Raw genomic sequence first — 24251 nt, 5'->3', positions numbered from 1 at the left:
TGAATAGTTGGTGATTTATCGGGATTTTTCGGAAAGGGTATAGCTTTTTCCTTCTATTTTTTCTCTCGTTTCCCTTCCCTCCTATTTCCTCTTCCGTTTCCTTCTCTCTCTCGGTTTGTTTCTTTTGTTGGTTTGTGAATTGAAGAAGTGCAGTATATATAGCCGTAATCATGCTTATCCTTTTATTATTATTATTATTATTTTATTTATTTATTCATTTATTAAATGAAAATAAATCTCATGTTTATCCAAACTTAATATTATTATATTCGTGTATCTAATTATTGAACCTAATTATCTTATATTGAACTTAATAATTATTGTAATTAATTACCTAACACATATGTTGAGTTTAATTATAATATTTTATTATATTTTGTTATATTTTGGGTATTTGATTTTGGAATGAGAAACTCATAGTGCTTGATGAATTTTTAAGTGTATTGTGATGTATTTTAATGTATTTCTAGATGCTTTGGACAAATAAAATTTGTACCGAAAAATAATGTGATAAAATTTTAAAAGTGAAAATAGTAAAATTTATACTAACAAAAATGCATTTATGTACCTTTGTTTTTATGGTGTCACAATATCCCCTCCTTTTAAAAATCAGGTCCCCAGATTTAAGAGTTATTGGAATAAATGAGGATGTTGACATATCATATCTTTCTCTGTTTCCCACGTTGCTTCTTTAAAGTTGTGGTTTTTCCATAAGACTTTTATCAACTGAATTGGTCGACCACGAAGTTCCTTTATTCTTTGGTCCAAAATCTTCACTGGTTGTTCTTTATATGTTAGATTTTCTTCCAAATCTATCTGTTGGTGGTCAATCAATTGGGCTGAGTCTACTTTGCATTTCCTTAATTGTGATACATGGAATACGTTATGTATACCAGAGATATTTTCGGGTAGAGATCGACGATAAGCCACAGTGCCTATTCGTTCTATCACTTCAAAGGGTCCAACAAATCGAGGATGTAACTTTCCCTTTTTTCCAGTACGCTTGATTCCTTTTCTTGGTGATACTTTTAGTAATACGAAATCTCCGACTTCAAATTTCAAATCTTTCCTCCTCTTATCTGCATAACTCTTCTGTCGACTTTGAGCTGTTTGTATTCGTTGCCTGATAAGTTGTATTTTGTCGATAGCTTCTTGTATAATGTCAGGCCTGATTGCTCGTTCTTGTCCATTCTTTGTGCCTCTCCATTCATCCATATCCCAATTAAGAGGAGAGCGACATTTTCTTCCATATAATGCTTCATATGGAGCCATTTTTATTGAGGATTGATAACTATTGTTGTATGAAAATTCAACTAGAGGCAAATGTTTTCCCCAGTTTGCCCCAAAATCTAGCACAAATGCGCGAAGCATGTCTTCCAATATTTGAATGGTTCATTCAGACTGACCATCAGTTTGCGGATGTGCTGCTGTGCTAAAATATAGTTTGGTACCAAGGCATTCCTGAAGTTTTTTCCATAATCTTGATGTAAACTTCGGATCTCTATCAGATACTATGGTAGTGGGGATACCATGTAACCGTATAATTTCCTTCTGATAGAGTTCAGCCAGTTTTTCCACCCCATATTTGTGACTTATGGGTATGAAATGTGCTGACTTGGTCAAGCGATCAATGATTACCCATATGCTATTAAAACCTCCTGGGAGCTGGGGTAATCCGGTCACAAAGTCCATAGTTATTTGATCCCATTTCCATTCTGGTATAGGAAGTGGTTGCAAAAGACCTGCTGGTCTTTGATGTTCAGCCTTTATCATTTGGCAAGATAGGCATTGTGAAATGAAATCTGCAATATCTCGTTTCATTCCTTTCCAACAGAAGTGTTTTTTAATCTCTTGGTACATCTTAAATCCTCCTGAATGAATGCTGATCCGAGACTGATGTGATTTTTCCATTATTTCCTTTTTCATTGAGCAAGGCACACAAATACGGTTATGATAGCAAAGTATTCCTTGTGAATTGGTGACGAAATTGGTATCAGTACGGAGTTTTGAAACTTCTTGGTCCAAATCTTGATTTTGCTTAATTCTGGCATGAAATTCAGGTTCGATTCTCAATCCAGCCAAGTGCTCATGAGAATGGATGTGTACCCATTCTCTTTCTTCTTCCATTTCCAAACAAGCCATGCTAATCTTTCTACTTAAAGCATCGGCCACTACATTAGCTTTACCTGATTGATAAAGAATGGAACAATCGTAATCTTCCAAAAATTCAATCCATCTTCTTTGCCTCATGTTCAGCTCTTTTTGAGTAAATAAATACTTCAGGCTTTTGTGGTCTGTATAAATATCAAAAGTGGAACCGTACAAGTAGTGTCTCCATTTTGCTAATGCAAACACTATTGCTCCTAATTCCAGATCATGAGTGGGATAATTTAACTCGTGATTCTTTAATTTTCTAGATGCATATGCAATAACTTTATCGTTTTGCATTAATACACATCCAAAGCCTTCTTTTGAGGCATCTGTGTAAACCACAAATCCTTCTGTCCCTTCTGGTAAAGCTAATACAGGTGCACTGGTAAGCATTTCTTTTAATTTGCAAAAACTTTTCTCACACTCATCATTCCATAAGAAAGGGTTATCTTTGCGAGTTAGCTGTGTCAGGGGGACAACAATTTTCGCAAAATCTTTAATGAATCTTCGGTAGTATCCTGCTAAGCCGAGAAAACTTCTAATTTCTGTGATGTTGATTGGTTGTTTCCAACGAGATTTGGCTTCTATTTTTGCAGGATCTACTTCTAGTCCTTTCTTAGAGATAAAGTGGCCAAGAAATGACACTTTTTCTAGCCAAAATTCACACTTACTGAATTTGGCATACAACTGATGCTCTTTCAACGTTTTGAGAATCAATCGTAAATGTTGAGCATGTTCCTCATGACTTCTTGAAAATATCAAAATGTCATCTATGAATATGACAACGAATTTGTCCAAAAATGGTTGAAATATTCGATGCATCATATCCATGAAAGCTGCAGGAGCGTTGGTTAATCCGAATGGCATTACCACAAACTCATAGTGTCCATAACGGGTATTAAAAGCCGTTTTGGAGATGTCATCCTCCTTAATTCTCAATTGGTAATATCCTTGTCGCAAATCAAGTTTTGAATATAATTGAGACCCTTGTAAAACATCAAACAATTCTTCGATATGCAGGAGATGATATTTGTTTTTGATGGTAATATTGTTAAGTTCTCTGATAATCAATGCACATCCTTAGAGTTCCATCTTCCTTTTTGACAAATAACACATGAGCACCCCATGGAGATGTACTAGGCCGGACGTATTTCTTGTTCATGAGCTCTTGTAATTGAAGTTTTAATTCTTTTAACTCTGAAGGTGCCATTCGATATGGAGTTTTAGATCTGGGTTGTGCTCCAGGTATTAGATCAATGGAAAATTCTACGTCTCTCTGAGGAGGTAAAGTATTGATCTCTTCAGGAAAAACCTCTGGAAATTCTTGTACAACTGAAATTTCTGAGATCTTGATTTGATCTTTTGGCTTATTTATCAAATAAGCTAGAAATCCTTGTCCGTTGTTTTTTAGTATAGCCCTAGCTTCTGCGGTTGATATTATTCCCATGGTATGGTTAGCTTTGGAAATGATTGGATGAGAAGTTTGAAGATAAACTTCTTTTGTGTAGCAATTGAGTTGGGCTTGGTGTCTATATAACAAGCCCATTCCAAGAATAATATCATAGTTCTTGATAGGTAATTCAATCAAATCTGCTAGATATTCTTTTTCTTGGAAGTTAAGGGACAGTTTCTGTAAATGATGTCAGTAATCATCGTTGTCCCTAAAGGTGAGCAAATTTCGAAGCTATATGGTAGCTGCTCAAATAACAGTGGTAATTTACGTACAAAAACTTTTGAGATAAAAGAATGAGTAGCTCCTGGATCAAATAAAGTTTTTGCAGAACTGGATAATATGGTAACAGTACCTTCTACGACTGCAGTGGGGTCAACTTCCTCCTCTTGGTTTCCTAAGAGAGCATAGGCTCGAGTAGGTATCTTTGGCTTTGTTATGGGTTGGGTCTTTTGCGTTCTTTTTGGACAATCTTGAATACGGTGTTGCTCACTTCCGCAAATAAGACATTTCCCACCTTTTCTCCAGCACTTTTCTTCTTCATGATTTGGTAATCCACAATATCCACACTTTTTATTGTGGTTTTTTGGAACTTTTCCTTTGACAGCTTCTCCTTGCCTGATTGGTTGTGTTCTCTTTTCAAATTTTCTTTTCCTGTTATTATCCTCAAAAAGGTTGGGCTTTCCGATTTTCTTTTATTCTTCCTCTTTTTTAAGAAGTGTCTTGATGTCTTCTTCCACTCGTAGAGCTTGATTAACAGCAGAAACATAACTGGTAACTTCTGTGGACAATGTTGCCCAACGAATATCGAGCTTTAACCTTGAACAAATTTTTTCATTTTTCTTACCTCATCTTCCATGTAGTGTGGTGCATAATGTATGGGCCTAAAAATCCATACTTGGAAATTTACGGAAAATTTAAAATTTTTCTTTTAAATAATTAAAATTGCCTCATTCATAACTGAACTGATAAATAAAGTTTGATGTTCAAAGTGGCAGCGGAAGAAATTAACATTTTCGAAATAACAGTAAAAGGTTTTTCCAACGATAATTAAAATGTTTGAGCCATCAAATAATAATAAATGCTGAACTGAGGTCCTCGGGTCCTACTACTGCCGACTCGAGCCTGCTCACTAGTCCCCGCCCTCGGTCCCGACATCATCAGCACCTACAACAATCAAGTCTAGTGAGTCTAAAGACTCAACATGCATATATCGTAAATAGCAAGTAAATAAATAAATAATAAGCTTGCATGCAAGTGAAAATATCATGTCATGAGGCATAACGTAAAAATGTCGTGTCATGATTAATTATAATACGTGCATAACTGAACTGAAAATCATAGTGAAAATGTTTGCTCCTTGGAGCCCTGTACTGAAATAGCCTGTAATAATTTTCTGGTGAGATTATGGTCTACGCATGTGGTCCCTGAACTGAACTGACCGGTAACTGGCGACCGGGCCTGTAACTGGCGACAGGACTTAGTAATGTACGTCTGATCAGACCACTGCCACAGTACTGGGTGAAACAATTGAACTGACCGGTAACTGGCGACCAGGCCTGTAACTGGCGACAGGACTTAGTAATTCTCTCATAACCGGTAACTGACGACCGGACCGATAACTGGCGACCAGATTTAATCATGATAGTAAAGTGACCACAAGCCATATCGCATAAATCTCAAAATTTGTATTTTTGCACGTAGTATAATTGAATAACTGAATTAAATATCCTGTAACAATTTCACTGAATGGATTGTATCGCTCCCAGGCTCGCTGCAACCTAAATATGCCATGAAAAATATGCAATAGTTTTTACTTGACCAAACCATGCAATTAAAAACCAAAAACTGAGACAAATGCGCCTAATGACTTCGTATTTAATCATGACTCCGAACCAACCCAAACCAACACTGAAATATCATATAGTCATGATTAAAATACGCTTAAAATGATGAATTAATGCTCCTCAAATTAAGCATGTCGAATCTTAGGTGAATGGAGGCCAAAACATGAAACGCTCTCTCGAGAGTCAATTTGGCACATCGCAACGTAAATTCTCGTACGACCTCAAAAATGATCCGAATCACAAACGGTCAAAAACATGACCTTCCTAACTCGATGAGGCACTGTCCAGTCCAAGGCCATGGGCTAAAAGCCAACTGAGAACTCGGACAAGCCACTGAACCGTCACAGCAAGTTGCTGTCCACAAAATACAGCAACTGTGCTTAGGTTTCTTGCGTCGTTTTCGAGACTACAGGCCATTGGGGCTTGAACCACCGACCAGAGACTCTTACCAACATCCTAAGGAATGATTTGAACCATGGCTAAGGGCTCTAGGCCAGCCACAATCCAAACCACACCATGAACAACAGAAACTTCCCCACCGAGAGCCAAACCTGCGCGTGGGCTGTTGTGATTCATTTGCTGTCTCGTGTCGTTCCAGTGGCCATTTGATTTACCATGGCACGATCTAGACATCTACAGGCATGGTATGAACCATGGCTAAGGGACCATAGGCTAACCAAGATCCACACCATTCCACAAAATCGAACACACACATGCTGTAAAATGAAGAGGGGCGAAAGGGTGTAGGGCCTGTTCTTGAGTTTTAATTTAAAAACCGATTAACCATGGACCAAGCCACCAAAAGGGCGACTTAGTCACGTCTTAGACATGCTAGGGAAGTGATCTAACCATAGCTGTAGGCCTTATAGCAACCATGATCAGATTCATTCCCTATATGACAGCAAAACAAAATTTCGAAAAGCTTAATTGGACAAAAGGTGGAGTTGCTGTCATTCTCGTGTTTTCCAGCGTGCATGGGGTTAAATGAATGGAACAACATGGTCCTAATGCATCCTATTACATGTCTAGATGTCGCATTAGGAGCCTGGAATCGAGCCAATACCTGAAATCCACAAAAAAAAGAAAACCGTGAAACTGCATCATGAAAGTCGAAATCTGCATGTGTGTTTTCTGAAAATTTCTGATGTATTTCTGTTTTTTTGCTTATCAAAACATGATCATGTAATGAAAATAAATGATAATTGGACTTGATTGAAGAGTCAAGGAAGAATATATGCATGCCTGGTTTCGTTTGAAAGAAAAACGAAAGAACGAGACGATCCGGCGCGGAGGAGGTGGAGCGCTCTTGCTAGCTTGTTCTTCACTCGATTATTTCTCTAAGTGTTCTTGGTTTTTCCCTCTACTAAAACTCACGAGAATGGTCTGAAAGCTACTAAATTTCAGTGGTGGGGGAGAGGGGAAATGGTTGTTAAGATAGTGAGGAGGAAAGGTAGCAAAATAGGTGGATAGGCATGACCAAGTCTCCTCATTTTGAAATTTGAATTTGGTTGGTATCAAATGGCTTCTTGGATGGATCTAGAATGGGGTGACCGAAATTCCTTGCTAATCTAGACTAGGATGATGCTCATTAATTAATTAATGAAGGTTGACTAATAATAAAAAGAAAGATTAGCATGTTAACACCGCAAAGAATGGGTCAAAGGGTGATGAGTTGGCAAGGAATAGTCTAGATACTAAGGGGACCGAAAATTCACTAATAAATGGAGGGGAAATTTTGATTATCTAGTAAATTAATAACCCTTAAAAGCCTCACTAATCCTTTAATTAATTTAGTGAATTAATCCCTTAATTATTGGAACTTAAATGAACTTATTTCCTACTCACCTCAAGTAATTAAATTAAATACTCAAACCTCCTTATTAACTTAAATGAACTTACTTGCTAGCTAAAATAAATTCTGAAAATGTTTCATGAATCTTAAATTTTATCTCTAAACTCCAACTCCAGTCCGGCCTCACTGAAATAACTGAAATGATAAAAATCAAACTGCTGCATGAAATAATTAACTTAAGGAAAAATCATTTAAATGCTCATGAAATAAAATCGTTTAAAATATTAGAATTATGCATGGCTTATACGTAGTCTAAGTTACGGGTTCTACACATAATGTATAAGACGGTGGAATTCTGCCTCATATTGCGCTACGGTCATGTCACCTTGGACTAAATCCATAAATTCACGTTCTCGGGTATTTAATATAACTTGAGTTATATATTTACCTTCGAACTCTTACAGAAAATTTTCCCACGTTTTTGGGGTGTGATTCTTTGTCCACCTATGTTCCACTGTACGCCACAAGTTATGAGCTGCTTCTTCAAATAAGTAAGTGGAAAAATTCACCTTTTGTTCTTCAGAATAATTGAGAATAGAGAATATTTTATTGATTTTTCTTAACCAAGATTCTGCTTGATAAGCATCTGGTTTTCCTTCAAACTTTGGCGGCTTGAATCTCAAAAATCTCTCAAGAGCTCGATCATTTGCCTCAATGTGATGTTCTTGAGCTTGATCATGAGGTCGTGGTTGATTTTGCTGACAAAACTGCACAAATTGATGCATTATTTCAAACATATTTTGTATGTTTTGTTCTTGGGGGGGATTGTGTTGAGCGTTTCTGGAATTTCCACCAGTTGCCGAGTTGTGGTCATCTTGAGGGGGGATGTCTTGCCGATTCTGGATTGAGTACTATTTTGTTAAGACGTCATTCTAAACACATAAATATAAAATATGAACATATCTTGCAATGAATGTACATAGTTATGTAAGAGGGTAAACAGTCAGTTTTATTTATAAACAAGACATGTTTCAAATATTTACAATACCCAAGAAAAATAGAAACAGAACAAGCAAACTGAGTCATCATGCCTACAAAAAATGATGACCATGATAATCATCATGCCTACAAAAGATGATGATTATTAATACTATTTATATACTAATGCCAAATAGTCAGTGTCCTCATTCGTCGTCGGAGAGATCTATAAAAGTTGTGTGGCTCGAGCCTTCATTTGTGCCTGTGGTTCCCATGGTAACATTTTGATCCGTATTCGGCCGTGATGTATGTGGTTCAACTGGGTCCGGTGCATAACTAAGCTCATTTTCATTTTCACTTTCAGGTAGGAGAGTCATTGGAATAAGTTCATCTACTTCAAATACAAAGTTTTCCCACATGGGGTCAGGAAGAAATTCAACTTCCGGTGACTGCAACGGATAATCTTTTATCATAAAGCGGTCTTGATCTATTGTTATGTTCATGATTCCAGAATATTCTGCAAAAGGGGCTGGTACATACTCTGAAATACTACTACCTCCGGTTTCAAATGTGCTAGTGATGGGAGGAGCTGTGGTCTGATTTGTGTAAGATGGACCGATAACACCAGGTTCCATTCCGTGGATAGATTGATAAAACAGTTCACGCCCATGCATGATTAAGTGATCAATGTGGATCGAAGGGTGTGATACTCCCTTTAAGAAACTAATCAAACCTCGGTCATAGAATTCATGCATGTCTAGTAAGTATATAAGAGTGCGGTCTCTTTCATACAGTACATGACCTAATTCTCCCTGATATGCTAGATTATCAGCCCTCATCCGTTCTTCAATAAATCCATGAAAAGTTCCAGTTGTTCCAAAGGTTTCAAAATGCTCCCGATACATATTCACTAGACATTTCAAATCTGAGTTTTCTTTGCTTAATTTTGCTATTTCTTCCTCCATTTGTTTGATGATTATAGTTTGTTTTTTCTTTGATGTCCCACTAGACTCTGTCATCCTGAAAAGAGACATTTCAATTATGAGGAAAACATAAAAATTAATGTATGACATTATAATAAACCTTAGGCTCCTGTCTCTAAATTCTAGGCTCTAAGAAACCTAGGCTCTGATACCACCTCTGTGGCGCCCGGTTTAGGAATGCATAATTATTCCCTTATTAAGTGCCACATTTTTTTACAATCTTTCTTTATTGAACTTCTATTTTTATTTTCTACCATAATTTAAAGATTATCTACAAATATTTACATTCTTATTTCAAACACGTACAATTATTTTACAGCGGAAGTTTAACATTCATATGTACAATTATGTTACAGCTGAAGTTTAACATTAATTTATAAACAGATCATCCCAACTTTCAAATGCTCTTATTTCAGCTTCAGTTATTTTCCTCTTGTTCCAATTCGGGGGTTCCTGTGTCTGGAAATTACAATAGACGAAAAGAAACAGAAGGTTGAGTCTTTGAGGACTTAGTGAGTTTAAATTAGTATATGGCTTTTAAATAACACTTCATCATAATTATGCATGAAATAATAAGCATAACAATTTAGATATTATGAATGATAAGCAATGAAATAATAGATAACTGAAAATTCCATAAATTAACATTGGTGGCTCTAATTGAGCACTTTTTACGAGCCGGGTGAACCATTCTCCGGACCGAAATATTCAGTGCGCGTTGTTCAGATGAACCATATACCCGGGACTTTTGACCCATTGTTCATTGGACTCATTTTCCGAGCCGAAGCCACGTTGTCCAGTGGACTCAATTTCCGGACCGAAATCCGTTGTCCATGACTCCATTCATTAATGGTATATCAATCCATTCATAAATAGGCAAGAAAATATATCAGTAATTGAAATGAACTGTGGATGATATTTGAACATTAAATAAATGCTATTGAAATTTCCAGGTCAAATGCCAAAGGCTTTAATAGAAGAATGAATAGTAATTTCCTCACATGATAACTTACAGTTTAGGCTTGATTAATAATCCGAGTTGCTGGAGCAAGTCCTAAAAATATATTATGAATAATATTTATATGTTAGAGATTTTAAGTAACTAGCTGATCATTTCCAGATTAATTTTTTTGTTCAAAATTTAATCCGGTTGATTTTACTTAAGTTTCCAAATTTCATATTAATTAGAAGGTATATCCAAACATTACGAAAGTTGGCCAAAAAGTCGGAAATATCATCAGGAACGTTTTGCCGCCGGAAAATTGTCGATCCGACGGCGTGTGCAGTACACGCGCCGACGTTGCCGGCGCGTGAGTGCCCTTCCGGCGGTCACACGCGGCCAGTTTTTTTTCCAGCATATGTAACTTTTGAAGATCTTTAATTCTTCTATTGAAAGTTTTGTCAAATTCCTAACCCATCGATACCAGATTTAAATACCATCGTATGGTTAACTAAGGTACTCCGACATTCCGAAAATGTTAGTTCCGGCAATATTTTGAGACGACGAATGGTATGTTCCCCATCTATGCAACAAAAGATACAACTTTTATATTCAAACCGACCTCTAGTTTGGTGTGTAGCTATAAGAAAAATGAGCGAAAAGTACCTAGCTTGAATACGGGATACCGTTGCCGTTTTGCGGACTATCTTTGTTTGATTTTCTGGTTTTTGAGCGATCCTTTTGCGTCACCTCCAGAACTATATTGCTTTATGATATGAGGTGAATAGTTGGTGATTTATCGGGATTTTTTTTCTCTCTTTTTCCTTCCCTCCTCCTTCCTCTTCCGTTTCCTTCTCTCTCTCGGTTTCTTTCTTTTTTTGGTTTGTGAATTAAAGAAGTGCAGTATATATAGCCGTAATCATGCTTATCCTTTTATTATTATTATTTTTTTATTATTTATTTATTTATTAAATGAAAAAAAATCTCATGTTTATCCAAACTTAATATTATTATATTCGTGTATCTAATTATTGAACCTAATTATCTTTTATTGAACTTAATAATTATTGTAATTAATTACTTAACACATATGTTGAGCTTAATTATAATATTTTATTATATTTTGTTATATTTTGGGTATTTGATTTTGGAATGAGAACCTCATAGTGCTTGATGAATTTTTAAGTGTATTGTGATGTATTTTAATGTATTTCTAGATGCTTTGGACAAATAAAATTTGTACCGAAAAATAACGTGATAAAATTTTAAAAGTGAAAATAGTCAAATTTATACTAACAAAAATGCATTTATGCACCTTCGTTTTTAGGGTGTCACAGAGCTTTGCATACTGAGTCATGGAGAAAGTCGTTTTCACCGATAAGAAGTGTGTCGATTTAGTAAGTCGATCCACTATAACCCAAATGGCATTAGATCCTCTGATTGACCTCGGCAATCCAACAACAAAATCCATGGTGATATTCTTTCATTTCCACTCGAGAATGGGGAGTAGCTTAAGCATCCCTGCTGGCCTCTGATGCTCTACTTTCACTTGCTAACAAGTGAGACATTCAGATACAAATCGACGAATGTTCCGCTTCATCCCTGGCCACCAATACGGCATCTTTAAGTATTTGTATATCTTGGTACCCCCTGGATGGATGGAATACGGAGATGTATGTGCTTCTGTCAAAATATCCTCTCTGATCGAATCAACACTAGGCCCCCACATCCTTCCTCTGTATCTAACAATACCATCGAACACTGCGTAGAGTACACTGCCATTGGCTTCCTCTTTCAGTATCCATTTCTGTAATTGTTCATATGAAGGCTGACCTTTACGAATTCGGTCTATCAAAGAAGATCGGATTGTTAGATTAGACAACTTGAGAGCTCTGCCCTTAGGATAAACTTCTAGGCCAAATCTCTGAATCTCTGACTGAAGAGATCTATGCGCAGATAGCTGTGCTACGACTGCTAATTTCCTGCTCAAAGCATCTGCCACAACATTTACTTTCCCCGGATGGTATCTAATTTCACAATCGTAGGCTTTTACTAACTCCAACCACCGTCTTTGTTTCATGCTCAACTCTTTCTACATAAAGAAGTACTTGAGACTCTCGTGACCAGTGAATATCTGGCATTTCTGGCCGTACAAATAGTGTCTCCATATCTTCAACGCAAAGAAAACGGCAGCTAACTCGAGGTCATGAGTCGGGTAGTTGTTCTCATGTACTTTCAACTGTCTGAAGGCATATGCTATAACCCGACCATGTTTCATCAAAACTGCGCCTAAACCGAGCTTAGAAGCATCTGTGTATAACACAAAATTGCCTTGCCCTGATGGCATGGCTAAAACCGACGCTGTCATAAGAGCTTGCTTCAAAGTATCGAAGCTCTTCTGACATTTTTCATATCATACAAATTAGCATTTTTCTTGGTCAATGAAGTGAGTGGCAGCGCAATCGAGGAAAACCCCTGAATAAATTTCCTGTAGTACCCTGCAAAGCCTAGGAAGCTACGGATCTCTGACGCGTTCTTCGGCTCAACCCATTCTTTTACTGCGGCCACCTTAGCTGGATCCACCTCAATGCCACTGCTAGATATGATATGTCCCAAAAATGCTACTTTCTCCAACCAGAATTCACACTTACTGAATTTTGAAAATAACTTGCGACTCTACAAGACTTGCAAAACTATACCCAGATGCTGACTGTGTTCCTCATGGCTCTTCGAGTAAATAAGAATGTCGTCAATGAATAGTATGATGAACTGATCTAGGTAGGATTGAAGAACTCGATTCATTAGGTCCATAAAAATCGCTTGAGCATTCGTCAGTCCAAATGGCATCACTAAGAACTCGTAGTGCCCATATCTAGTTCTGAAGACTGTCTTATGAACATTTGCATCATTTACCTTCAGTTGATGATACCCAGAACGTAGATCTATCTTAGAGAACACTATAGCTCCCTGCAACTGATCGAATAAGTCCTCGATCCTTGGTAATGGGTATTTGTTCTTGATCGTTACCTTGTTCAACTCTCGGTAATCGATACACAACCTCATGTTTTCATCTTTCTTCTTTACGAAGAGCACTGGTGCGCCCCATGGTAAAAAATTAGGGCGGATGAATTCTTTGTCTACGAGCTCCTGAATCTGCTGTTTGAGCTCTAACATCTTTGCTGGAGCCAAACGGTACGATGCCTTAGAGATTGGCACAATGCCTGACACAAGGTCAATGGCGAACTTCACCTCTCTCTCTGGTGGAAGGCTTGTGACGTTGTTTGGGAAAACGTTAGGAAAATCTCTAACAACTGGCACGTCAGATATCGACGGGGTGGGTGCATCAGGTGTTGAAATATTACTGATCAAGAATGCCTGACACCCTTTATGTATAAGTCTCCGTGCCTGCATGCAAGAGATCATGCGAGGGAATACGTAATAAATCCACATGCATTTTAAAGTAGTTTATACATACTTAAAACCTGAACATACTTACATAACCATAGACGTGCCATCATTTCATAAACTTTTTCCTAAACGTGCTTGCAACATACAAACTTATACATGCATAATCATCATCATTTTGCGTAGAGATATGTTTCAAAGCAAGTGACCCATAACATAATGCGCCTGATCAGACTAAACCACAATACTGGGGTGGCAGAGATGTCCACTGCCACATACATAAGATTCCCGATCATGCTTTACCGGATTGATTGGTCCCTGGTCATGCTTTACCGCTTTTCAATCCTGATCATAATCTGGTCATGCTTTACCGGGCTGGAGAGGTCCTCGGACACGTTCTCCGGTTTCCAAACCCGTTCATAATTGGTCACAAGACAAATCGCATACCTCAAAAACATAAAACATTTTCGTTTTGCATGTCGAACATACTTACATAGCGTTGAGGCTTCGTTGGATCTCGTTTGGACTACTGCTGCACATACATACTAATACATTATTCCAACAACTTAAAATTCCATAATTTAACCGTACCAAACAAAATCACCACCGAAGTAATTAAATAACTTATGACTTTCTAGACCACTCGGGACTTGACCACGTTAGTCAACATACTAAACCATGACCTCGTACCCCGAAACAATCTTGATATGAAATATGAACATTTCCCAAGCAATGGAAGACACGGACCTCGCTTAAACCATAGGTCAACGTTCCTTATTCAAACTTCATAACGTCTGATCTAACCCTCACTATGCTTGGACATAATGACGTATTAATATTGAAATGAAGCAATAACACCTAAACTTGAAGCTCGAAGACCGCTGAACTATCACCTAGGTGCTGAGTGTAGCGCTGCAACGCTTGGTCAAGCGCCTAGGCGCTACCCTGCACGAAGCTACAGCGCTCCAAATGTAGCGCTGCGGCGTTAACCCTGCGCAAACCAAATCCCAAAAGTGTCATCTTCTGCCCAGTCGCTTCTCTATGACTTCTAATGGACCAAACCCATACCGAATCGAAACCAAACATTGATTAGCATCTGACCACAACCCATGGCATACCTAAACGCAACAATGATCACCCGGCGATTCCCAACAAAGTCTGCAACCAAATAAAACTCAAGAAACATGAAGAACATATTTTATAACATCACAGTTTGACCACTCACACGAGAATGTTCATACTCACCTGAAAATTACCAAGTTACTGTCAAATCGAAGGTATCGAAATGTACTACGTTTTACATGTTGAAAGTTTTTCCAAAAAACCGATCAAAAATTCGCAGGATTCGAAATATCAACAGATTCGGTTGTTGAGATCTAAAAACTTGTTCAAAATCGTTTCAACTATTTTTGCTCAAACTTTGCATAATATAACCGGATTTTTACACACAATAAGCATCAAAATACTTACTATGACAAGATCGATGCAGAAAATAAAAAAAATATACATGCCTTTGCGTTATAACGCACGAAGATAACGAGTATCGATGCGGTGGATTACTGGAGATGACCGGGAGACGCTTGCTACACGATTCTTGCTCGAAAAACCAACGTGAATCTACTGAAAAATCGAAGGGGAAGGGGTGGCTGCTGGAAGGAACTTAGAACCCTACTTTCTGTCTCCAGAAAAATTAAAACACAATGTGTGTGTGTGAGTGTGTGCAGCCGAGAGTGTGTGAGTAACGTTTGTGTGTGTGTGTAGGGAATTAATTAGGGGCTAAAAGTTGCTTAGTCGAATAATTAGAAATAAAACATTAGTAATCTAATTATTTAACCCCACTAAAAGATTTAATAACATAATTTACAAAGTTTAAAATCCCCACTACTCAACTTATTATTTTTGAAAAGCTTAAACTCTTAAAATCATCTAATAAATTAAATTAGGCTTTAAAATGCTTAAAATTCCATAAATAAATTAAAATACCAATTTTCTTGACTTGAAATAAAATACCTTATTAATCGTAAATCGCCTAAATAATCACCGGTCCCTTTTCCCGATCCCGTATCGAATATTCGCCTGAAACATAAAACTCAAGAAAACATTTTAATGTACATCAAATAAACATGTAATAATTTAAAATAATACAAATCATAAATTATGCATCGTTAAAAGTCATTTTAAAAATTAAATAAGTAATTTAACAATTTAATAAATGCATGGGTTTATTTGTACTGATTTTGGACTTTACAATAAAGAAATGAGTTCTTTTTAAAATCGAACTTTCTAATGAATGAATACTTAAATAGGTTGTCATTGTTGATGATGGAAGTGCTGATGGCACCAGAAGAGTAGCTTTTGAGTATGTGAAGAGGTACACTGTTATGAGCACGGGTAAAGGATCGAGTTATGGGTCGGTGAAGAGGTTGATCGTTTAACTCTGAGATTTGTTTGTGGCTTTTTCTACCTTGTCTACCTATTTTTTTGGATGTTCGTGGCTCGTTTGAGAGAACCTCGCGATCTCAATATTAGCTATATATTTTTGAGAAAAGCTGAATGTTTATTTCTTCATCAACAACCCTTTAAATACAAGATAAGCATTAAATTGGCATCCAAGAAATATGCCTATTATTCCCCTGTCTAAGCTCGAGATTCTAGCACTTATTAAAGGAAAGTAAATAAAAATCCAATCAATCTCATTTCTTATTTTTTAAACTTTCCATGAGTAAACCTTTGATATAGCACATCCTTGATTTTTGCTGCTCGATTCTTGTTTGAATTGGGCTGGGCCCCATGGATTGAGTCCCTGACATCTGCTCCCCCTTGGAAATCGTGGTTGTCCTCAAACACGAAAGAGGGAAAGCGAGCTGTGAGCATGGCAGCGTCTTCCCAAGAAGCTTCTGCAGGTGACAGGCCCTCCCAATGCACTAAGACTTCAGATTTGCCTTGGTTTATGCGTTTGTCCAGTACTGCCATTGGTGAAGGATGAAATTCTTCCAAGGGAGGGGGAGGAAGTACTGGGTTGGAGAAGGAACCTCCTTTAAACTTCTTTAAGGATGAGACATGAAAAATTAGGTGGGTCCTCGAGTCCTCTGGAAGGTGTAGCTTGTAAGCCACTTGCCCTACTTTGGCCAACACCTTAAATGGACCGTAGTAGCGAGGGGAAAGTTTTGCATTGCCTCTGGATGCTAAGCTTTGTTGTCGATAGGTTGGAAGCTTGAGAAGTACAACTCCACTTCCCTGTGTTTCTTGTCATAATGCAGCTTCATAACATTCTGAGGTTGTAGCAAGCGATCACGAGCTTGGCGTAACAGTTGGTCACGCTGTTGCAATGCGTGATCCACGGCCTCCATACGTGCCTGACCTGGGAGATAAAACAGAAGGCTTGGTGGTTGGCGACCATAAACGATCTCAAAAGGGGTGGCATTAAGAGCTGTGTGAAAGCTTGTGTTATAGCAAATTTCGGCCCAAGTTAGCCATTCAAACCATTTCTTCGGTTTATCACTTGTAAAGCACCTCAAATACATTTCTAGGATGCGATTTATTGCCTCGGTTTGTCCGTCGGATTGGGGATGATAAGCTGAGCTGAAACACAATTTGGTGCCACTCAGATGAAAGAGTTCCTGCCAAAAAGAGCTTGTGAAGGTTACGTTTTGATCGCTTACTATTGTTTCGCGTAGCCCATGTTACTTGAAGATGTTGTCGAAAAAGATTTTGGCGACTGAAACTGCGGTGTAAAGATGGGCTAAGCCAATGAAGTGAGCATATTTAGAAAAGCGATCGACAACCACGAAAATTATAGTCTTCCCTTGTGAGGTAGGCAACCCTTCGATGAAATCCATTGAGATGTCGGCCCAAATGTGGTAAGGGATGGGCAGAGGTTGTAGGAGTCCAGCTGGCTTCATTGCTTCTGTTTTGTTGTGTTGGCATATGGAACAATTGGACACTACTGCTTGGACTTGACGTTTCATCCCTGGCCAATAAAAATCTCGTCCTATGCGGTGGAGAGTGCGCTGGTAGCCTTCATGACAGCCTTCGTGTACCATTACAATAATAGGAGCAGTTAATGGTGATTGTGGAGGAAGGTAGATTTTGGATTTAAACCATAAAATGTCGTTTTTAACTTCCCATGGTCCGAAAGCCTCTCCATCATGAACCTCTCGAATGATGCGTTGTAATTCTGGTGTATTAGAGTGTGCTTCTCTGATGGCTGCCAGAAAATCCCACTGTGGTTTCGAAATGGCCATCAAACAGCCCTCCTCGCCTAGGCGTGAAAGTGCGTCCGCCACGACATTTGATTTTCCTGCCCGATATTCTACCTTAAAGTCATAACCCATTAATTTGCTTATCCCTTGTTGTTGTGGAGAGGTTGAAATACGTTGTTCGAGCAAAAATTTGAGACTATAATGATCCGTACGAACGATGAAGGAGTTTCCCCAAAAGTAAGAGTGCCAGTGACGCATGGCTTTGATGAGTCCAATGAGTTCCTTTTCATAGGTGGTAGTTTCCTATGGCGGAGGGCGAGTGCGCTGCTGAAGAATGCAATGGGGCGCCCTTGCTGTTGAAGTACAGCCCCTATTCCTATTTCTGTTGCATCACACTCCACGATGAAAGGTATGGAAAAATCGGGAAGAGCAAGGACAGGTGTAGAAGTGAGCACTTTCTTCAATGTTTCAAAGGCATGCAGGCTATCAGCTGTCCATGAAAAGCCTTGTTTGCGCAGCATATTGGTTAAGGGGGCAGCAATAACTCCATAGTTTTGCACAAATTTGCGGTAGTACCCTGTTAGTCCGTGGAAGCCCAGGAGTGCCTTTAGAGTCATGGGTTGTGGCCAGTGTTGAATGGCTGTTATTTTATTTTCATCCACACTCACCCCCTTCCGTGAAACCACATGTCCTAAGTAAGCAACCTGTCTTTGAGCAAAGTAACATTTGGATTTCTTAAGGAATAAGTGCTGTTGTTGTAGGATTGTGAAGACAGTATGAAGATGGCAAATGTGATCTTCCCAGGTTGCGCTGTAAACGAGGATGTCATCAAAGAAAACCAAAACAAATTTCCGTAAAATGCCGCCGAAAATTGAATTCATTAAAGCTTGAAAAGTAGAAGGCGCATTAGTGAGGCCAAAAGGCATCACCATAAACTCAAAGTGGCCGTGGTGGGTGCGAAAGGCCGTCATGTGGATGCTACCGGGGTCCATCAAAATTTGATGGTAGCCGAATCGCAAGTCTAATTTCGAAAAATATTCAGCGCCGTGTAATTCCTCCAATAATTCGTCGATCATCGGAATGGGGAACTTGTCCTTTACTGTTTTTGCATTCAAGGCACGATAGTCGATACAAAAGCGCCAAGTGTCATCTGATTTTTTGACTAATAATACTGGTGAGGAGAAAAGGGATGAGCTGGGTCTAATAATCCCTCTTTGTAGCATCTCATCACATTGCTTCTCAATTTCCTCTTTCTGCATATGAGGGTATCGATAAGGTCTAACAACAATGGGGTTGGTACCTTGTTCTAGTAGGATTTTATGGCTGAATCCTCTTGAGGATGGGAGTCCTTGAGGTTCCTCGAACAGGCTGTTGTAGGTTTCTAGAAGGTGTTGTAGCTGGGTAAGGGGTGCCTCCTCTCGTATAGTTGCCGAGAGGTTTCGGTGTGACGGAATGTAGGATGAGTCTCCGTGCCACGTAACCAGCCTGCCTTCTCTTACAAACTGCATTTGCATTTTTTCAAAATCCCACGTGATACTTCCTAAAGAGCGGAGCCAATTTACTCCCATGAAAGCGCCAAATTCTCCTAGTGTGAGGACGTAAAAATCAGTATGGAAGATATGATTTTCCAGTTGAATCTGAACAGCAGAACACATCCCCGAACATGGTAGACTCTTCCTATTTGCGACCTTCACAGATATGTCTCCTCGTTGCAATATTTCAAGGTTCAATTGTGAGACCAAATTGGAGTCTAAGAAACAGTGCGTGCTGCCGGAATCAATAAGGACACGGAGAGGTATCGAATGGATGTACCCTATTATTTGCATAGTCTGTGCGTTACTGATTCCCGTGATGGCGTGAAGAGAGATGCCTGGATCGTCTGGATTAATAGTGTCAGCTTCATCTTCTGGGTCGCTGTTCTCGACCACTTCTAGACGAAATAACCGTTTGCAACGATGTCCTGGAACGAACAGTTCATCACAGTTAAAGCACAACCCTCTTGAGCGTCGTTCCTCCATCTCTGATCTGCTCAATTGTAGGCCGCTAATGATAATTTCCACTTCTTGCTCGCTTGTGAGGGAGGAAGCTCGTGCAGAAAGTTGTTCAAATTGACGTTGGTATTCTCCCACCATGCCTATTTGTCGCAATTTCGATAGTTCTCCCAGTTTGTTGGTGCGAATCGGTGGTCCGAACCTCACGTGGTAGTACTGTGCGAAAAACTCCCATGTAAGATCGGGTCGATCTCGCTCAAGTTTTAAGAACCACAGTTGAGCGTCTCCTTCAAGATGAAAAGACGCGAGCCCCACACGCTGATCTTCGGGTGTGCGTTGATGGCGGAAAAAATGTTCACATCGGCTTATCCAACTAATGGGGTCGGTTGACCCATCATATGTCGGGAAGTTCATCCTGGAATATTTGGGAATGAATTGATTCGAGTTCCCCAACTCATTGGCTTTGCGCTGATCTCTTGGCTGTGAATCAGATGCTCCGCTGCTATCCTCAATGTCCTTGCTGGTTTTTGACACTTGAGCAGCCAATTCATCAAGCCTTTTGTGTAGATCTTGCTGGTTGCGTTCTTGTTCATCTTGTCTGCATGCTTGGTCTTCTCTTTTGGATTTGAACAGGTTGAAGAGGGTCGTAAGTTGCTGTTGGATTGCCTACAAATCACCCATAACTACTGGCTCTGATACCAACTTGTTATGAGCACGGGTAAAGGATCGGGTTATGGGTCGGTGAAGAGGTTGATCGTTTAACTCTGAGATTTGTTTGTGGCTTTTTCTACCTTGTCTACCTATTTTTTTGGATGTTCGAGGCTCGTTTGAGAGAACCTCGTGATCTCAATATTAGATATATATTTTTGAGAAAAGCTGAATGTTTATTTCTGCATCAACAACCCTTTAAATACAAGATAAACATTAAATTGGCATCCAAGAAATATGCCTATTATTCCCCAATCTAAGCTCGAGATTCTAGCACTTATTAAAGGAAAGTAAATAAAAATCCAATCAATCTCATTCCTTATTTTCTAAACTTTCCATGAGTAAACCTTTGATATAGCACATCCTTGATTTTTGCTGCTCAATTCTTGTTTTAATTGGGCTGGGCCCCATGGATTGAGTCCCTGACATACACCATAGACAATATAAGAGTAGTCCTTCTCGGAATGAACCATGGGAAGGGTGAAGCAATAAGAAAAGTGAGTCAATTCTGAAAAATTTTTTCACCCTGTATTTTGTATTTCTATAATGACCTGTCATTGAATCATAATGCTCTTGGAAAGCATTTCAAAACAGGGCGTGCTCCACTCACGTGGTGAACTTATATTAATGCTTGATGCTGATGGGTCAACTAAAGTGAGTGACCTCGAGAAACTAGAAAATCAAGTTGGTGACCATTTTTTCGATCGGGAAGGTTATTTTTGTTTTCTAACTGTGGAACTTTGTCTCTGTCCTTCTGAATTTTACCGGAAGTCAGCTTCCGATTGCCTTCATGTGTCTTTTGGCTTATAGTTAGTGGTCAAGTTTGCTTCAAACCCCTGTCACTTGGCAGGCTTTTGATTAGAAAAATGATATCATATATGGTTTCCACGTCAGAATCTTGCACTTTCTATGGAGAAGCACAAGTTTGGTGACTCTAGAGCTAGCGATTCAACGATGAGAATCTCGGATGTCCCTATTGCTGCTTTTGGGTCTCGTGCTCACCTTGAGGAGAAGGCTCTGGCAACAGTTGAGTCTTTTGGCTGTATAATTGCTATTTTGCATTATGACGTGGTTAAATCTATTTCGTATGAATTGCTAGTGTGTTGTTCAAGTCTAATCAGACGATCATCTCATGTTTCAGAGAAAGTGGTATCGCAATTTCTTGATAAATGAATTTCATCTTGTATTTCTGTTGGCTTCCGGTTCTGGAATTCGCGACACACAGGTACTTCAGCTTGTCCGAGACAGTCTTTTATCGCCATACCAAGTTCATTTCTATGTTTTTATATCATTTGGTTGCAGTTATGTTTGTTGCAAGGATGGACATTCTCTAATGCACTCTCTTTATTCTCTTTTCGACTCTTGCAAACCTGAAAAAAGGCCAGATAGATTAAATATATCTTATGTCTTAAGTTTGGTCATAGAAGCTCTTCTTCATGTTTCAGTGTGGTTTTAAAATGTTCACCAGAGCTGCTGCGCGGAAGCTTTTTATGAATGTCCGCCTGAAACGGTAAGTTTCTCTTTGGTCTTATCATTTTGTATCTTGTTTTCTGAAAGTTTGCTGTATTTTCTTAATTTTTTCTCAATTTCAACTAGGTCAAGCCACGCTCAAGTCTATGACTAGGTGAGGTGTAGTTATATTATGAGTTTATGGTTTTGTAACCTAATCTACCTAGATGTGATCTGTCATATATGTTGGGCATGTTTTACCGAAAGAGCTATCTTCCATATGCACCCAGAAATAAACGTGTAAATCTAAGGTCAATGAGGTTGAAAGACTTGATCAAACCCTTATAGACCTTTGTGAATTCCTCCAAGGAGAAAAAATGAGTCTAGTGGAGTATTTCCGAAACAAGGAAATCATATGAATGAAGTATGTCATCAGGTTAATATATATATATATATATATATTTGTAATGAAGAATATAAATGAATGGAGTCAATGAACAATGAAGTGTCCACATAAACTGTTTAATTGTTTCGGAAAACCCCCAATTTGTTTCAAAATAAGCTCAATCATGGAATCTGGCTTGCCACTGTTTTTGTATCAGAAACTGATCCGAGGCAGCTTTCAGTTGGCTGGAATGTCGATATTGTGTAATGTACCTTCTTCTAGGGAAAGACGGTGGGTAGGTTGCGTCGAAATATGTTTTGCTCAACTTTGATCAATAGTCACAGAGAATCTATGGGTCATACTAGTCATAGAACATTCAGATGTTTGAAAGTACTTGATGGATAACTTGTCATTTTGTAAGATTCACTACTTGTATTCATTTACCTTTTGGGTTCTTTAATGAAGTTAATCTAAATTGTATGCGTTCTTTCCACACGTTGATTTTTGGTGTAATTTTCTAGTTTTTAATTCAATCCATTTCCATGTTTCGATCCGCATAACCATTTGGTAATAGTTTGAGTACTTCTGCTGTTGAAATAACTGTTGTGAACGTTGAATTTTTAGGTGGTGCTTTGATGTGGAGTTGGTGTATTTGTCCAAATGGTTTCGCATCCCCCAGGTCGAGATTTCCGTTAATTGGACTGAAATTCCTGGATCAAAGGTTAACTTATTAAGCATTCCCAACATGTTGTGGGAGATAGCTCTCATGTCAGTAGGCTACCGAACTGGCATGTGGAAAATTTACAGCTAAAACAAACTCGGGTTTTTAAGCATGCAGATTTATGAAATTCTGCAGTCAAAAGCCAGTTATAATCAACGTGGAAAGATGTGAACTTTTAGGGCAGCTCCTGTTTTTCTTGCATACCTGACTGATAATTGCTGATTTGTAAGAAACTTGAGGCCAAACTGGCTCTTTTCGATGGACTTGAGTTGTTTACACGAGGAGTTTCTTATAGGAGATTGGAACGTTGTATTTTAAAATAGTATAGTTTCAGCTACTGTTTACATGCAATCTGTGCATACATTGACTACTGCTTTTATTTGCTGTGAGTTATAAGCTTGAATTGTAGTCATGGCAGAACTTGGAAGGTGGAGCGGATTCTCGTTTAAAACTAGTAATATTTTTAAACGTATCACTCAGTAAAAGAAATATGTATTGGATATGTAGTCGGGCGATTGCTCTATTCATTACATCCTATCCGTCTAGGATGAATACTTCATCTGGAGGATGCTTAATGATGAACTAGTAGCATTTGACATAAGGGTAATTATATGTAATACCGAGAGAGACATATGAGATGTTCAGTTGAAAACAAAAGAAATACATTAATATATAAAATGTTTGTTTTTAAGTGAGATAATCCTCTGAACATCTCGTAAAAAAAAATCGGGACTACTTTACCCGACACAGGAATTGCATATAGTTTTACAATGTCGTGTGAACATTTGAAAAAATACTAAAATTTGAAAGAATAATTTTCAACAATTAATTTGAATAACTATCTATACACACAATTTTAAGTTCTTTCTAAATTAATGATATTTCGAAAGAAAAAAAAACTGAGTTTGGGCCACGAGCCATTCGGCTTAGTGGCATGTGATTTGTGTGTCAGCAGCAAAGATTTGGACCACATATTTCAACAAAAGTGTTCATGGCTAACGTTCAAGTGTCGATTGAGTGCTTTAAAAACAAATCTTGAATATATTCTTGGCACGAGGCTTAACTTCCCACCTAGATCCTTACAAAGGGCCTTCCATTAGAGACGGATCAGACATGTCCCGTCATTACAAGATACACATCCCTGGCTGGATAGACCGAGCTCACCTTCCTCCCGCTGGATACCACACTTTTTATGTTGACCAAATAGAGAAGAGTCTTAGGTTCTCTGTACCTAAACTCATCCAAAAAA

At 38.5% G+C, this 24251-nt stretch overlaps 1 protein-coding gene across 2 annotated transcripts in view; it reads left to right on the top strand.

Moving 5' to 3' along the window:
• Window positions 1–23385, top strand: part of LOC142533686 (uncharacterized) — a 32404-nt gene extending 9019 nt beyond the window's left edge. The window contains exons 5-11 of one of the 2 annotated variants that reach the window (XM_075640536.1): window positions 15853–15909; window positions 20867–20944; window positions 21042–21131; window positions 21363–21473; window positions 21589–21672; window positions 21893–21957; window positions 22906–23385. In XM_075640536.1, coding sequence (XP_075496651.1) covers window positions 15853–15909; window positions 20867–20944; window positions 21042–21131; window positions 21363–21473; window positions 21589–21672; window positions 21893–21957; window positions 22906–23092 — 672 coding nt within the window. In that variant the 3' untranslated portion in view covers window positions 23093–23385. Of the gene's footprint in view, window positions 1–15852; window positions 15910–20866; window positions 20945–21041; window positions 21132–21341; window positions 21474–21588; window positions 21673–21892; window positions 21958–22905 lie in introns of both variants that reach the window. The other variant, XM_075640535.1, reaches the window with a different exon arrangement.
• Window positions 23386–24251: the final 866 nt, after the last annotated feature.

Source organism: Primulina tabacum, chromosome 18, assembly GCF_025594145.1.
Source record: "Primulina tabacum isolate GXHZ01 chromosome 18, ASM2559414v2, whole genome shotgun sequence".
In the NCBI taxonomy this organism is placed as follows: Eukaryota; Viridiplantae; Streptophyta; class Magnoliopsida; order Lamiales; family Gesneriaceae; genus Primulina; species Primulina tabacum.
Note: the sequence above shows the minus strand (reverse complement) of the source record. Positions and strands in the feature narration are given on the sequence as shown.